The sequence below is a fragment of the Chenopodium quinoa genome, unplaced genomic scaffold (genome assembly GCF_001683475.1).
Source record: "Chenopodium quinoa cultivar QQ74 unplaced genomic scaffold, ASM168347v1, whole genome shotgun sequence".
Taxonomy (NCBI): Eukaryota; Viridiplantae; Streptophyta; class Magnoliopsida; order Caryophyllales; family Amaranthaceae; genus Chenopodium; species Chenopodium quinoa.
The window spans coordinates 2,039,478-2,053,579 of record NW_018742418.1 but is presented as its reverse complement, the minus strand read 5'-3'; the positions used below and the strand labels follow the sequence as shown (position 1 = coordinate 2,053,579).

Genomic DNA, 14,102 nt, shown 5'->3' with positions numbered 1-14,102 from the left:
GCAATGAATATTGCTCGGTTTTTGTGTGGATTGAATGTGTATTCAATGTTCTTTATAAATGAGGATGGTTCCTCTATTTATAGGGAAAGGGATCAGTTTCCCTTCTAGGGTTTAGGTGACACGTGTCAGTAGATGGTTGGATCCCTTGGGGCCTCTTTAAGGCTGACACGTATCAGCATGCTATTGGGACACGTGTTGTATTAACAGTGGTCCATTTGTCAGGGGTATTTTTACCCCCAAACAGTTGTGATGCACGAAGCTGATCAAAAGTTATTAATTGTGTTTAATTACAACTAGTACCATCCTATAAAAAACGAATAAACAATAGATAAATGTTTGGTTGATCCTAAGGGTTCTCAACCCTCGTAAAATAGATAGAGAGAAGGGAAGAATGAATGTGCCTACTATTGAGTTTTCTAATCTCATCAGTGATCAATAAAACCAAACACATCAAACTTTAGCTTGGAACAAATTATATAATTACATTTCCCAACTGCTCACATAACCTCAAAATTTTCTTTCCATACGTTACAAGGTAACAATTAACAAACCCACCTAATTCTAAACCTTATACATTCCATCATATATTCCTTTTTACAGATTGAATTACATTCTATTGACATCAATCACAATTCTTTTTTCTTCCTCACTCAAAAGCTTTTGCTACATGAGTGGAAGAAGGTGAGACAGGGAAGCTAACTACTTAAACTAAAGGGTGTTGATTTCGGATCAGGATCCTCTGTAGTAACCACACAGTCCATTTCTAGAGTAATCGGAAGGAGTGTTTTGAAACTACATTTTCTTCTCTCTCAATGTAGTACTTGGATTGTCCGATTACTAGAGAGCATCCTCACTGTTGATAGGGCATGATTACAATGGCACTTCACTTGCATTTGGGTTTAGTACTCCGGATCACTACAAGCGACAAAGCCATGATAAACATGCGTGCATCGAGCAAATCTATGTCTTATCATCTTGGACCAGAAAGCTCCATAGCTTCAACCACAAGTGAAGATTCTTCTATATAGTCTGAGTATCGCTGTGGCTCGCTGGACCTCGACCTAGGAGTTTCGATTCTCTGTGAAGCTTCCCATTTCTCAGTTAACCCATCATCTTCCAACATCCTTAAGACTTCAGACATTTTTGGACGATGAATTGGATTAAATTGTGTACATAAAAGAGCTACCTGTACCATTTCTCCTAATTCCACCCTGTCATAGTCGTTCTTTAAGTCCCTATCTACTAACTGGTTTAGCTTCCCCTCATTGTGCAACTTCTTTACCTGCAGCATTTCAGTTAACAAGTAAGCAATGAAAAAACAAAGATGCTCCAAAGGCGAATTCACAAGCTTAGCCCAGAGAGACTAATTTTTAGCACTCGTGCATGTAATCCATATTATAAGCAATATCACAAACTACACATTTTGGTTTCGTTCTTAACTTATTTTAACTTATTGAGACCTGTCTAACCTTATTTTAGTTGTGCATTGAACTTGGGTTGACCTTATATGAACTATTTTGAATATACGAATCCACTTTAAATTGATTAATTGCCGTTTAACATTAGTTATAAATACGTTGAGGGGAGGGAAAGAACATAAAGAAGATTACCCAATCAAGCATAACGCCTTTCTGATTAGATGCTCGGCCAAAATCCAAGGCCTTTTCCCCAGTGATCAGCTCAAGGAGCAATATTCCATACCCGAATACGTCAGTTTTCTCAGATGACTGGCCAGTACAAAGATATTCTGGAGCAATATGTCCAACAGTGCCACGAACTGCTGTTGTAACATGGGACTCGCGGTGATCCAAAAGCTTTGCAAGCCCGAAATCACCAACGACTGCCTCAAAGTCTTCATCAAGCAGAATGTTAGCTGCCTTGACATCTCGGTGAATAATTTTAGGGTCACACTGCTCATGCAAATACAGCAGCCCCCTTGCTGTGCCTAAAGCAATGCTCCTACGCCTTGACCAATCTAAGACAGGTCTACCATGAATAAAATCTGCAACAAATAATTTACTCGTCATTATACAAATAATATACAGTTGTTGGGTGATAATTTGTTGAACAAAATGTGTGATTAATCGAAAAATTGGAGCTTGAGATAGCATCATGTAACTTAACATTAGAATACGCTTGAGATATTTGTTACTAGGTGCTAGTTTGTTAAAGGTTAATGAAATGGAATTTTCAAAACAAGGGATAGGTACATATACAAATAGTAAAAATAGACATTTCTCAAAAGAATTCAAAGCATTTGGCATATATGGATAGACAAGTAGTAAGAAGCTTGCCTTTTAGGCGAGATGCCACGCTACCATTTGGCATATATGGATAGACAAGAAGTCGCTCATTCTCAGTTGAACAGAAACCACAAAGTCGAAGCAGATTCCGATGAACAGCTAGACTAATAGTCTCAACCTCTGTCTGAAACTGAATTTCCCCTGCTGTTACGTTATAATCCTTTAACCTTTTCACAGCTACTAGCGTGCCATCATTTAGGCTGCCTTTGTACACTATGCCAAATCCACCTCTTCCAAGTATATTTTTCGAGCTAAAATGGTTAGTCGCAGAACGCAACTCTTTGAAACTATACCTCTTCAAATGGCCAAGACAAACCTCTGGGTCATATTGTTCTGCCAATCAAGATATAATCAGCTGAATGTAGGGTGTAACAGTTAGGACAATAATGTACAGAAACTCTAAATAAATCATCTAAGTTTATACATTGAGGAAAACCCAATGATGAAATTTCTTTCTGTGGTAGTCAGATGGCAGAATCTTAAGACGCCAGTACCATGAAAACTAAATTTTCTCCATACATTATGTAAGTAGTTTTACTTATTATTGTATTCCTCTCTACTTAAGTAGTTTTACTCCAGTACAAAGGATGATGTTTGCTTCACTTCCTAACCAATTATGTGTTTAATATATCCACAAAGGAATCTGGATCCATGACACATACTCCATTCGAGAAAATTTTATGCAGAAGCATCAAATTTCACATTTAACAGTTAAAACAGCAAGAATTTGCTTGAAATTCAAGGAGAAGGGTTGAAAGAGCAGATGAGTGGACAAACCATTCACATCAAAGAATATTTGTCTTTTGCGACCATAACACCACCAAATGCCCAGCCCAATGACGCCTATGGTCAAAAGAGCAGCACCAAAGCTTGCACCAATTGCTACAGCAGCACGGTGACTTTTCCCTCCAGAAGAATTTGGTTGATCTGGAAAACCATAAAACAGACACGATTTGACTATACAACTTTTACGTTAAAAAAAGAAGGAAAGAATATAAAAGCACTCAAAATAGTAAAAGAGAACATTTTGCTTAGTTGCACCTTTTGACAATAAACAGAAGGGTATAAATTCTTTGAATAGATACCTCTAAGAGAATCTGGTGGAAAGGAAAGTGGTTCAGGTGATACCACAGAGCAGTTGGTACTAGAACTTGTTCCACAAATTAAAGGGTTTCCAATTATCCTGAAAGGAATAATGAACAAGTGAAAACTTTTCCAACAAAATTCGTGTAATGCAGAAAGCTATAGTATCATATACAGGTATGTGTGTAAGTTCCATGCTCTGCTAATTTAAGAGAGGAGGGGGGGGGGGGATTCATGTTTAGTCTTTTCAATATAAGTTAGGGTGTCAAAGATCCGACATGAGTACTTACAATAAAATGATGAGTCAGAGTAACAATAACAGAAAGTCATAATGCGACACAGCCAACCAAGCATAAAAAGGACTTACTTGAAGGTTCTGGTGGATATCTTCGGCAAGGAACCACTTAAATTGTTGAATGAGAGGTCTCTGCAAACAATTGTTACAAACAAAATGATGATTCCAGGTTTCCAACCAAAAGAAGCTCATGCTATCTCTAACAAAAATTGGCAAGCTTTAACAACTATGAAATTCAAAATTTCAAAAGTGAACTTACACAAGGGTTAGCCCTTCAATTTTTGAAAGAGAATCAGGGCAAGGTCCAGTAAGGCTGTTGTTATTCAGTCGTCTGGCTTGTACAGAGAAAGCAAAACAACAGAAATCAACAGAAATAAACCAACATCAATTCTTAGATTATCTGCAGCTCGAAATCAGAAAGGATAAACAAAATTAATAGAACCATTTGTACTAGATCCTAACTATTCATGCTGCATCTATCTCAAATTCTGAATAAAATTGTCCTAGCACATTGAAGAAATGGAACAACTTACAAGTAATTTAGATTCCTCAAATTTCCTAATGAACTCGGTATCTCTCCTGTGAACTCATTGTTTGAAAGATCTAAAGTCTGAAGCATTTCCAACTTTCCAATCTCAGCAGGAATATGACCTGTTATTGCATTGTTTTGCAGCAACCTACACGAGGCCACAACGATAAACAACCATACTCACCAAATTACATAAAGCATATACGAGGTTACGAGGTTTTGAAGTAGAATATAGCATTCTGAAAATTCTTACACTGACTCCAACTTAGTGAGGTTCTGAATTGAAGGAGATAACACCCCAGATAAACTCTGACTAGGCAGTCCCCTAACAAACATGTTCAATAACAACACTCAGAAACACTCATTCCAAAATTATAATGTTAAATTTTAGTGTCAAACACAAAGAGAAAGACACATACAGTGCAGAAACATAGCCATCAGTTGAGCAAGTAATCATCCTCCAACTGCAAGGATCTACAGAGTTAACATCCCAATTCTCAAGAACATTATAAGGATCCTTCAGTTGAGTTTTTATGGCCATTAGAGCTACAACTGCAAGGATTTTTAACAAACAAAAAATATAAATAAAAAAAAAATTATAAATTTACTGACTAACAGAAAGAAGGAATTTCAGAAGAATTTCCAGAAAATGAACTGCACAGATTGATAATGATACATGTATTAAATGAAGTACCAAATGTTTTTGTGGCCCATACAAAAATTAGGTAGAAAACTAGGATTGAATTTATTTCTCAACCTCAAATTGAAGGTTAACAAATTACAACATATATACATTAATGAACAGAATCTCACTCCAGTATATATATATATATATATATATATATATATATATATATATATATAAAAAAAATTTCATAGGACAGCAGCAGCAGCAACAACAACAAAGCCTTAATCCGATAGGGTCGGCTACATGAACCAAGATTTTATCTCGTGCTCATCCATAAAAATTGTCTTACTAAAAAGAAATTTAAAAAATAAGAAATAGAAAGAAAATGAAAAGGGATGAACTAACCTTCAAAGTTGACACCAGTAGGTGAGAGAGTAGCAGAAACAGCACCCACCAAAGTCAGGAAAAACAATCCTACTGTAATTTGCAAAGAAAAGCCCATTTTCAATGCTCTTGCATTCAGATGATCCAGCAGTCTTCAGATGTGCAAACCCACTTACACAAATTTCATTTCTTTCTTTTCTGACAAATTTTGAAATCCACTTTCCTAAAAAATAGGATTTTCAGGACTTATCCAAATCCAAACCCCACTTATTTTTACCCATAAAAAAGGTGGCTCAAAATTAGAATCCCAGAAAATCAACCATCATTGCCAAGAAAAGAAAGAAATAGCCCAAATTATTTAAAAAAGATGTGATTTTTACCCTTTTTCAGAGAGAAAAAAAAAAAAGATACAGTATGATTTTTTACTGCACAATGAAATACACCCAGAATCCCAGATGCTCAAAAATCTCTATTTCAAGCAATTCTCACTGTTAAAAGTCAGAAAATGGGTAAAAATCAGAACCCACTTGAAAAACAAAGAAAGAAGAACAAAACACAACAAAGAGGATGAGCATAAATATTTTGAGAAGAACAAGGAAATAATACTGTGAAATTCTGAAAGATCCTAGAGATCTGGGCACTCCAAAAAAATAAAAATTTAGGGAAAATAAAATTATGAAAATTCTCTGAGTATTTTGCTATCCAAAAATAATAAGTAGAAACTGATCCCCACAAAATTCCATATGAAATTGTGTAATTTGGGGTTTAGCTTGGAGCCTTGTTTGAAGCCCAGTGATACCCAATTTCATATCACCATATTATCTTGTTTCTGTAAAATTCTCTCTCCTCTGAAATTAGCAAGCAAATAGGATCAAAATCAGTGTGGCCTTCCACTGATTTTACAGAAACAACCAAACAACCAAAACCCACAAACATACTGCCAAAATGAGGGGGACATATGCTAATTAAAAGTGAGGGAAATTGGAGTACTGTTATTTTTCTTTTTAATTTATGGATTATTATATTGATTTTGTTATACGATGCACGGCTGCACAGTACATATAAAGGTATTATTTGCTCATTTCGATGATTATTACTCATTTTATCACCAAATGAGCAAATAAATAATCTGGGATGCACCGTGCACCCAGGTGTATATAACAATCTCTTATATTTGTATGTGTTAGATGAGGTCGATTACATTGATCTCATATCTTAAATACTACGGAGTACTCCGTACTTATATTTAGATCAATTATATATGAATTATACTATAATACTTGACATTCACTATACGAAGTATATTACTCCCTACGTCCCTAATATTTTGCCCCATTTGACTTTACGCGGCCTTCAAGATGCATCTTTATATTGTTTTATCTTTATTTTTATACGTGTAAAAATTACAAAAACTAGATATTTATAAGATATACAATGAAACAAATCCAACATCTCACGATTCCCACCTCATTATATTTTTACTAATAATAGATTAAGAGTATTTTATGGTCAAAGACTTTAAAGTTTGGCCCATATTTTTATAATAGGGGCAAAAAAATAAACCGGAGAGAGTAGTATGAATAATACGATGATACATGACATCCATATTGATTGATGTTACTAAATACTACTCTTCCATCCCATAATTCTTAGGACGTTGAGGATGAACACGTATTTTAAGAAAATTACAAGTAGATCCATTTAAAGCAATTGTTTATTATATAAAGGAATCTCTTTTGTATTTTTATATTGTAAGAAAAAAAAAGTGAGGGGGGTGGGGATAGTGAGGAGAGAGATTACGTAGGATTTAATTGGATTTTAAGGTTTGTAATCCAAAGAGAGTATAAGAAAATATTTTTTATTACTGGTCTCATCCCATATTTGATAATGTGTTAAGTATTTTGAGATGGACGAAAATGATAACTGTGTCAAGTATTATGGGACGGGGGGAGTAATGCTTAAATTTTATAATCAATTTTTGTTAGGACAACGGAATAATTCTGTGTTATAAAAAAGATAAGGGGAAAACAATAAAATAAGGTGATTGAATTGAGGGGGATGTATGGGTTATTTACCAGAAAATTAGCGGAGTGAACCATTGGGTGTCTAGTGAGTAAAAGAAAATTACGAGTAAAATTAATTTTATAAAAATACTTTGGTGCAAAAAAATCTTACAGAAAAGGTATTTTGGCAGGTCACGTGCTTGAGTTGTCTACTAGGAATTGTTGGCTTTTGGTGCCAAAAATTTTATTTTGAATTTTTTTTTTTTTTACTCCTAATCTCCTATACATGTGTTGGCCATGAAGCTCGGTGGACAAGTATAAAGGTGTTAAAATTTGACTCAAATGACTTGACTTCAAACTATTTATAAAAAAAAAAAAAAATACTAAATTTAAATTTTAACTTATATAAACACAATATTTAGCATGAGTACATGAATCAAATATAAAATAAGTTCGACTAAATATCAAAATTGACACCTTTCACACTCCACTCACTATACTAAAATGAATTTTTGGAGTACGTTAGAATGTTACTAATGCAAAACCCTTATACTATGATTTCCTTAAAAAATAAAAAAATAAAAAAACAATGACACCTCTCACACTCCTCTTAAAAAAAACTATGGAGTAGTCAGTAGTTTATATAGCAACTACTCTCTTATCTTATATATAATTTAAAAGTTGTTTTTCCAACTTTTATTCACAACACTCCAAATTCTCATTCTTGTAATTCTAGCCTTATATATATATATATATATATATATATATATATATATATATATATATATATATAATTAAGTGTTGTTTTTTCAACTTTCATTCACAGCACTCCAAATCCTCTTTCTTGCAATTCTAGCCTTTCTATTTTTATTTATTTAAAAAAAAAGAAACCAATAACCACCCTTTTTACTCATAACTACCCATATCACTCAATTAAAAAAAATAACCAATAACCAAGCCACTTTTTAATAACTTTCACTTCTACTTTTTTTATTTTATTTTATTTTATTTTTTTATTACTCACAATTTAAAAGTTGTCTATTAATAGCACTACTAATTTTAAGAAAATTTTACCCAACAAATGTTTTTTAATTTAACGGTCAATTTAATGCTTAAATAACTTCTCATGTCGGAAGTATTTTATTACATTTCCTTTTATGTAAATAGTTTCATTGTTTTACAAATTCTTAAATGAACTTGTTTCACACTAATTTATTGTGGTCTACTAACATTAGAGGCACTATGGTTCTTATATTAATAAAAAAAAAAGCACTATATTTAAATAAAGGTTATTATGTTGAATTAAAAGTCATTGTGGTATTTTAATTTATAAAGGCTATAAGATGTTTTTTTATGAAATTTTTATATACTAGTTAATATGAATAATGAAGGTCACTATGTTATAATTAGGGTCACTATTTTCAACATAAGGGTCACTATGTTCAATATAACGCCAATTACGTGCGTATAAACCTTAGATCCACAATAATATTATTGTGGATCAGATCCACGCAAGTTTTTTCTTCATTGTTTAATACGAGTACTCACTAAACTAATTTAATGGCAGTTGATCTGATACCATACATTGACACAACAACAAAATAATATACCTATTGATCCAGCTCCATCCTTGCCTAATATACCTGTTGATCACCTTTATCTCGTTACTACTTCTGCTGTTGTTTTAGATCGGATTAAGAGTTTTTCGCATGACACATCTTGTGGTAGGGACGGTTTACATGCTCAGCACCTTATGGATTGCTTGAGTGGTGCTGTTGTGGCTGTCTCCGATGAGTTAGTTAACTCTATTTCCGGGGTGGTTAATCTCTTTCTAGCTGGAAGATGTCCTTTGGAACTAGGAGAGTATATCGCTAGTGCTCCTCTCACACCTCTTGTCAAGCCTGGTGGTGGTATTCGTCCTATAGTTGTGGGTACTATTTGGCGGCGTCTGGTTTCGAAGGTCGGTGTTGTTATGGTTGGCCAGTCTTTACTTTGATGGTCTACAATTTGGTGTTGGGGTTTCTTTGGGAGGTGAGGCGATTCTTCATGCTGTGAATCGGTTGATTGAGGATCGTGGTTCCGATGTTGGTCTTTCTATGTTGTTGGTGGATTTTCAAAATGCCTTCAATCTAGTTGATTATTTGGTCATGTTACGTGAAGTTTGTCGTCGTTGTCCGGGCCTTTCACGATGGGTTGAATTCTGCTATTCTAATCCAGCTAGATTGTATTACGGGGACCAAACCTTATGGTCGTCTCAGGGGGTGCAGCAGGGTGATTCCCTTGGTCCTCTGCTTTTTGCTTTGGTTTTACAACCCTTGGTGTGTAAAATCAGAGACACTTTTGATGTATGTCTTCAGGCCTGGTATTTAGATGACAACACTGTTATTTGTGACACGTTGGTGGTGGGGGAAGGTTCTGCAGTTGATTATGGAGGAAGGGCCTCGTTTTGGGTTACATCTTAACGTGGAAAAAACTGAAGTTTTCTGGCCTACAAAAGACCCTCGTAGCAGGCTTGTGGGTGTCTTTCCACCCAATATTGCTCGACCCTTGCGTGGTGTAAAGTTTCTTGGTGGTCCCGCTAGTTCCGATTCTAGTTTTGGAGGTGAGCTTGTGATGCAGAGGGTGACCAAGACCATTACTCTTATAGATAGGGTTGTTAAGCTTGATGATCCTCAGTGCGAGTTGTTGTTGCTTAGGGCTTGTACGGAGTTTCTAAACTCTACTTTGCTTTGCGTACTTGTCCCCTAGTACTTTTGAGGTGACTCAGCGCACATTCGACGAGACTCTTCGGTCTTCCTTGGAGCGTATCGTTGCTGCTTCAGAGCCTGGGTTTGGCGATTAGCAGTGGCTGCTTGTCACCTTGCCTTTTGCGTATGGCGGACTGGGTGTTTATTCCGCAGGTGATGTTCGTCATTATGCTTTTCTTGCTTCGCGGTTACAGTCTGCTGGGTTGCAGACAAAGCTTTTACAGCATGCTGGCGTTGTTGGCCTTGGTCGAGCCTTTGAGGATGCGTTGAGCTTGTTCAATAGAACGGTGGAGTCTGACTTTTTGAGTAATCCTAGTGAGGTCGTTGCCCTTAAACTCATGAAGAAATTGGCAGATATATATTTCACAAAGGTTACCGATTCTGCAGAATTCACCTTCTCTTTATCTCCCCGTCAATCAGCATTGTGGAAATCGCAACAGGGAGATCACACCTCTACTTGGCTTCGGGCGGTTCCTATTTTGGGGTTGGATCAGACAATGAACGCAAAGACTTACTGATGTGTGTTGTGCTACCGCTTAGGTGTTCCAGTGTTCTCTGTCTCGACGCCGTTCTCTGCTTGTTCTCGGGTTTTTACTGGGGATATTTTTTGTGATCACGCGGTGTCGTGTGCTGGTATTGTGGGTATTAAACATCGATATAATGTTGTTTGGGATACCCGTGTTGATATCTGTTACAGATCTGGGATTTCAACAAGAAAGGAGGTTGACATAGGGTTGTCCGGAGGGAATGACGGGGCTCTTAAACCTGCTGATGTGTTACTTTATTCCTGGGATCGTGGTCACGATGTATGTGTAGACTTAACAGGGTCTTCTCCTTTGACACATACAGGGCTTTCTGACTTTGTTCCTGGACGGGTTGTGGCTGATGCGGCTCACCGGAAGCGGGTGAAATATGAAGCTAGTTGTCGGCTGATTGGATATGGTTTCATTCCCTTCTCCTTTTCTTCACTTGGGGAATTAGAGAAGGAGGTTGTTGCGTTGCTAAAGCGGGTTCAGAGGTTCTCGACGACACAAGACATTGGGGCTCGTGCTGCAACTCATATCTTTACTAGGATAGGCTTTGCTATAGCTAGAGGAGTGGGGGCCCAAATTGTATCTCGGCTTCCCACTAATTTATTGTAGGTTATATGACTTTGTCTGTTTTTGAGATGATAATAATAATAATAATAATAATAATAATAATAATAATAATAATAATAATAATAATAATAATAATAATAATAATAATAATAATAATAATAATATAGTATAGCAAGTGTAGCATACTAACATATATTCTCTTCAATAATATAGTGCTCGATTTACTTCAAAGTCACCTTTAGCCATATTAATACTAGGTGATTGTGGATTGTCAGGGTATAGGCAATCGAGTCAAGTCTCACATAGAAAGAATAAGGTTTGGAAAATTTCCTTATAAGTGAAAACACACTTTATTAATATGGTATTTTTTAGAAAGAAGTCTAAAAACAATTCCGTGCGGACAAGCTTCAAAACGGACAATATTACCAAAATTTAGTATAATTTTTTTGAGGTGGGTTGTCTTAAGCTAATTAAGCAAAGCTATATAAAGTGCGCCGCTTAACGTGTGCATGGGTGGGACGTAATTTGAGCCTTTAAGTTGTTATTATACATTTATAATTTATTATGAGTGGTTCGTGAGACCGAATCTATAAAGCATTTGTAGTGCGCCTACACCCTGTGTCCCTATGCCCTTGGCTAAGGCTTGTGCCACTAAAAAAGGAATCGCACCATGGTTTCTAAAATACTAATAACTAATGTTATTATTCCCATTCTTTGATAATATGGCCCTAAACCTAAAACCATATATAAATTTAAAATTTATTAAGTTGTATTATAAGCCAAGGTGATTTATTTTAAAATTAGGTTAAATCCCGTGTAATAGATGCACGGTTGTTAAATAATTATAATGAAATTCAATTATAAAAACGGTATAAAACTATAAGGACTCAACACACCAATTATTCAAGTATCTACTCCCTCCGTTATTAAGTACTTGCTCTATATTTTCATGAGCGAAGTTTTAGGAGAAATTGGAGAAAGTAATAAAATATGGAGGTAGTAGGGTTGTAGAAAAATAAAAAATTGTAAAAAGCAAATGTAATTGAGAGAATTGGAGGAGAGAGATTATGAAATTAATAAAATATTATTTATGTTGAGTCCACTAATTGGGAGAAATGAATTAAATATTATAAAAGCTTTTCAAATAAAGAAATGGAGCAAGTATTTAAAAACGGTCGAAAATAAAAAGTGGAGCAAGTATTTAAAAACGGAGGAAGTAGTATTTAACCACATATAATAGTTATAATGAACAATTTAATATTTTAGAAAGTTTAGTTTAGATTTTATGTAAAGAAAATGTCATTATTTTAATACAATATTTTGTTATGATAAGAATACTTTTTTTTTAAAACAAATATTTTTGAAGGAAAATTTTTAAATATGACGTTGCCATATGAGAAAGTGTCTTTTACTTATTGTACCATGCAACAAATGAAAATATGCTTAAAAAATCGGGTGTATTCTATGTTATCCGTACAATATAGTCATACCATAGGACTATAGGAGTAATGGATCATTCGTTTTATAATTATGTGCACATCTGAATATCCGATACTCGTATAATGTTCTACTTTTTCACGATAATAGAGTTTCAAGAATTTGCTACAAAAAAGTCTTATTAACTCTATCACCCTCCGTCATTTACAAGCTTATAGGTTACCCTATTTCTAGACCTGATCAAAGTTAGCCTAGCCTGCGACCCGACCTGATTTTGAGCGGGTTTTGGATAGCTTTTTCTGCCCGAAATTGGATCAGGCCCAGCCAAACTCAATTTTTTTTTTGGCGGGTTTGGAAATGCGGTTCTATGCATTTTAAGTTGTTTTTGACCCGGCCCAAAAATCCTGCACGGCCCGACCATTTTAGTGCGTTTGGGCACAAAAATCCCGACCCGACCCGTGGGCTAATTTTTTTTGGCCTTACCCGTCCCGTCCCGTCCAATGATCACCTCTATCTATTTCGATTGACTACATTATCAAGATTTTGTCATGTGGAAAAAAAAAAAATCAAAATACTTATTCTCTTTTTTTTTTTAAGTTTGGAGAGCCACAAGGACAGGTGTTGAAAATCAATCCCAAAATCTATTGAAAGCGGGTGGAGAACTCTGACCACTTGAGTTATCCCTCACTCTCATCAAAATGCTTATCTAACCCTCGGTTTTAATGAAAATTAACATATAAGGAAATGATTTATAGGAGTTCTAAATACTGTTGTGTTTTCATCTAGTTACTCCGTATTTGATAAATTCTAAATACAGTACAATAATAACAAATGAATATTAAAAAAAAATACAAAAAATGATGCCTAGAAGTAGTAGAATGCGGAACCCAAGGGGTATGAAGAGTATATTTGTCGCATTGGGAGAGCTGATTATTCCCTAAGTTGGAATTTCATCAAAAAACTAAAAAAAAAATACAACCAATACTCTATTACTTGGAACTCTAAATCCTCATTTTCTGTTTTGCATGTAGGCATTGGGAAAATTATGCAAGTACCTCTACATTTAATTATTTGCACGCCATCACTACCCCACCAATGTTTTTAAATTTTGCACAACCAATATGTATTTTTCTATTTTAGAAATTGGATGGCGTAGTAAAATAATTTTAACTTATTGAACTAGAAAATTTTTCAGGAAAACAAGGAACATGCGTACTATTGACGATTCTTATTTTGAAAGGATAAAAAAAAAAGAATATTTTCTACTTTGATGTCATGAGTTGAGGTATGTTGAAATTATAATAGAGATGAGAGATTTTTGAAAAGAAAAGCATTCGTGTATTCAATCCATTTCATAAAGTGATTACGGTTGGACTTAAACAGAGATAGTAAATCAATTTAATGAAGCTAATAATCCTACAATTAAGCAACTATGTACTGTGGTCTATGATACGCGCTTAACTCCACACAAATCCATTACCTCACTAATTTAGTTGAAACTAAGGAAGTAGTATCTTCCATATATTAACAATCATAATTTGAAGCTACAAGCAAACTAAACTACAGTTTGGAAGGTGTTATACTACCTTCGGT

General features: G+C 34.9%; 1 protein-coding gene across 1 annotated transcript; it reads right to left on the bottom strand.

Annotated features, from left to right (window-relative positions):
* Window positions 1-398: 398 nt before the first annotated feature.
* LOC110709080 (protein NSP-INTERACTING KINASE 3-like) lies at window positions 399-6,228 on the bottom strand. Its single transcript, XM_021887299.1, has 11 exons — window positions 5,244-6,228; window positions 4,630-4,762; window positions 4,464-4,535; window positions 4,215-4,358; window positions 3,941-4,012; window positions 3,754-3,813; window positions 3,389-3,486; window positions 3,081-3,230; window positions 2,295-2,636; window positions 1,611-2,002; window positions 399-1,282 (listed from the first exon to the last, which is right to left on the bottom strand). The coding sequence occupies exons 1-11, from the start codon at window positions 5,338-5,340 to the stop codon at window positions 971-973; spliced, it is 1,872 nt and encodes a 623-aa protein (XP_021742991.1). The 5' UTR covers window positions 5,341-6,228; the 3' UTR covers window positions 399-970.
* Window positions 6,229-14,102: the final 7,874 nt, after the last annotated feature.

Bases quoted from the DNA above. Each gene is read 5' to 3' on its own strand.
- LOC110709080 (XM_021887299.1), bottom strand. From the start codon at position 5,340: ATGGGCTTTTCTTTGCAAATTACAGTAGGATTGTTTTTCCTGACTTTG. The intron at 4,536-4,629 runs GTATGTGTCTTT...CATGTTTGTTAG, and splicing joins GATGGCTATGTTTCTGCACT to GGGACTGCCTAGTCAGAGTT. The intron at 4,359-4,463 runs GTAAGAATTTTC...GGCCTCGTGTAG, and splicing joins CTCACTAAGTTGGAGTCAGT to GTTGCTGCAAAACAATGCAA.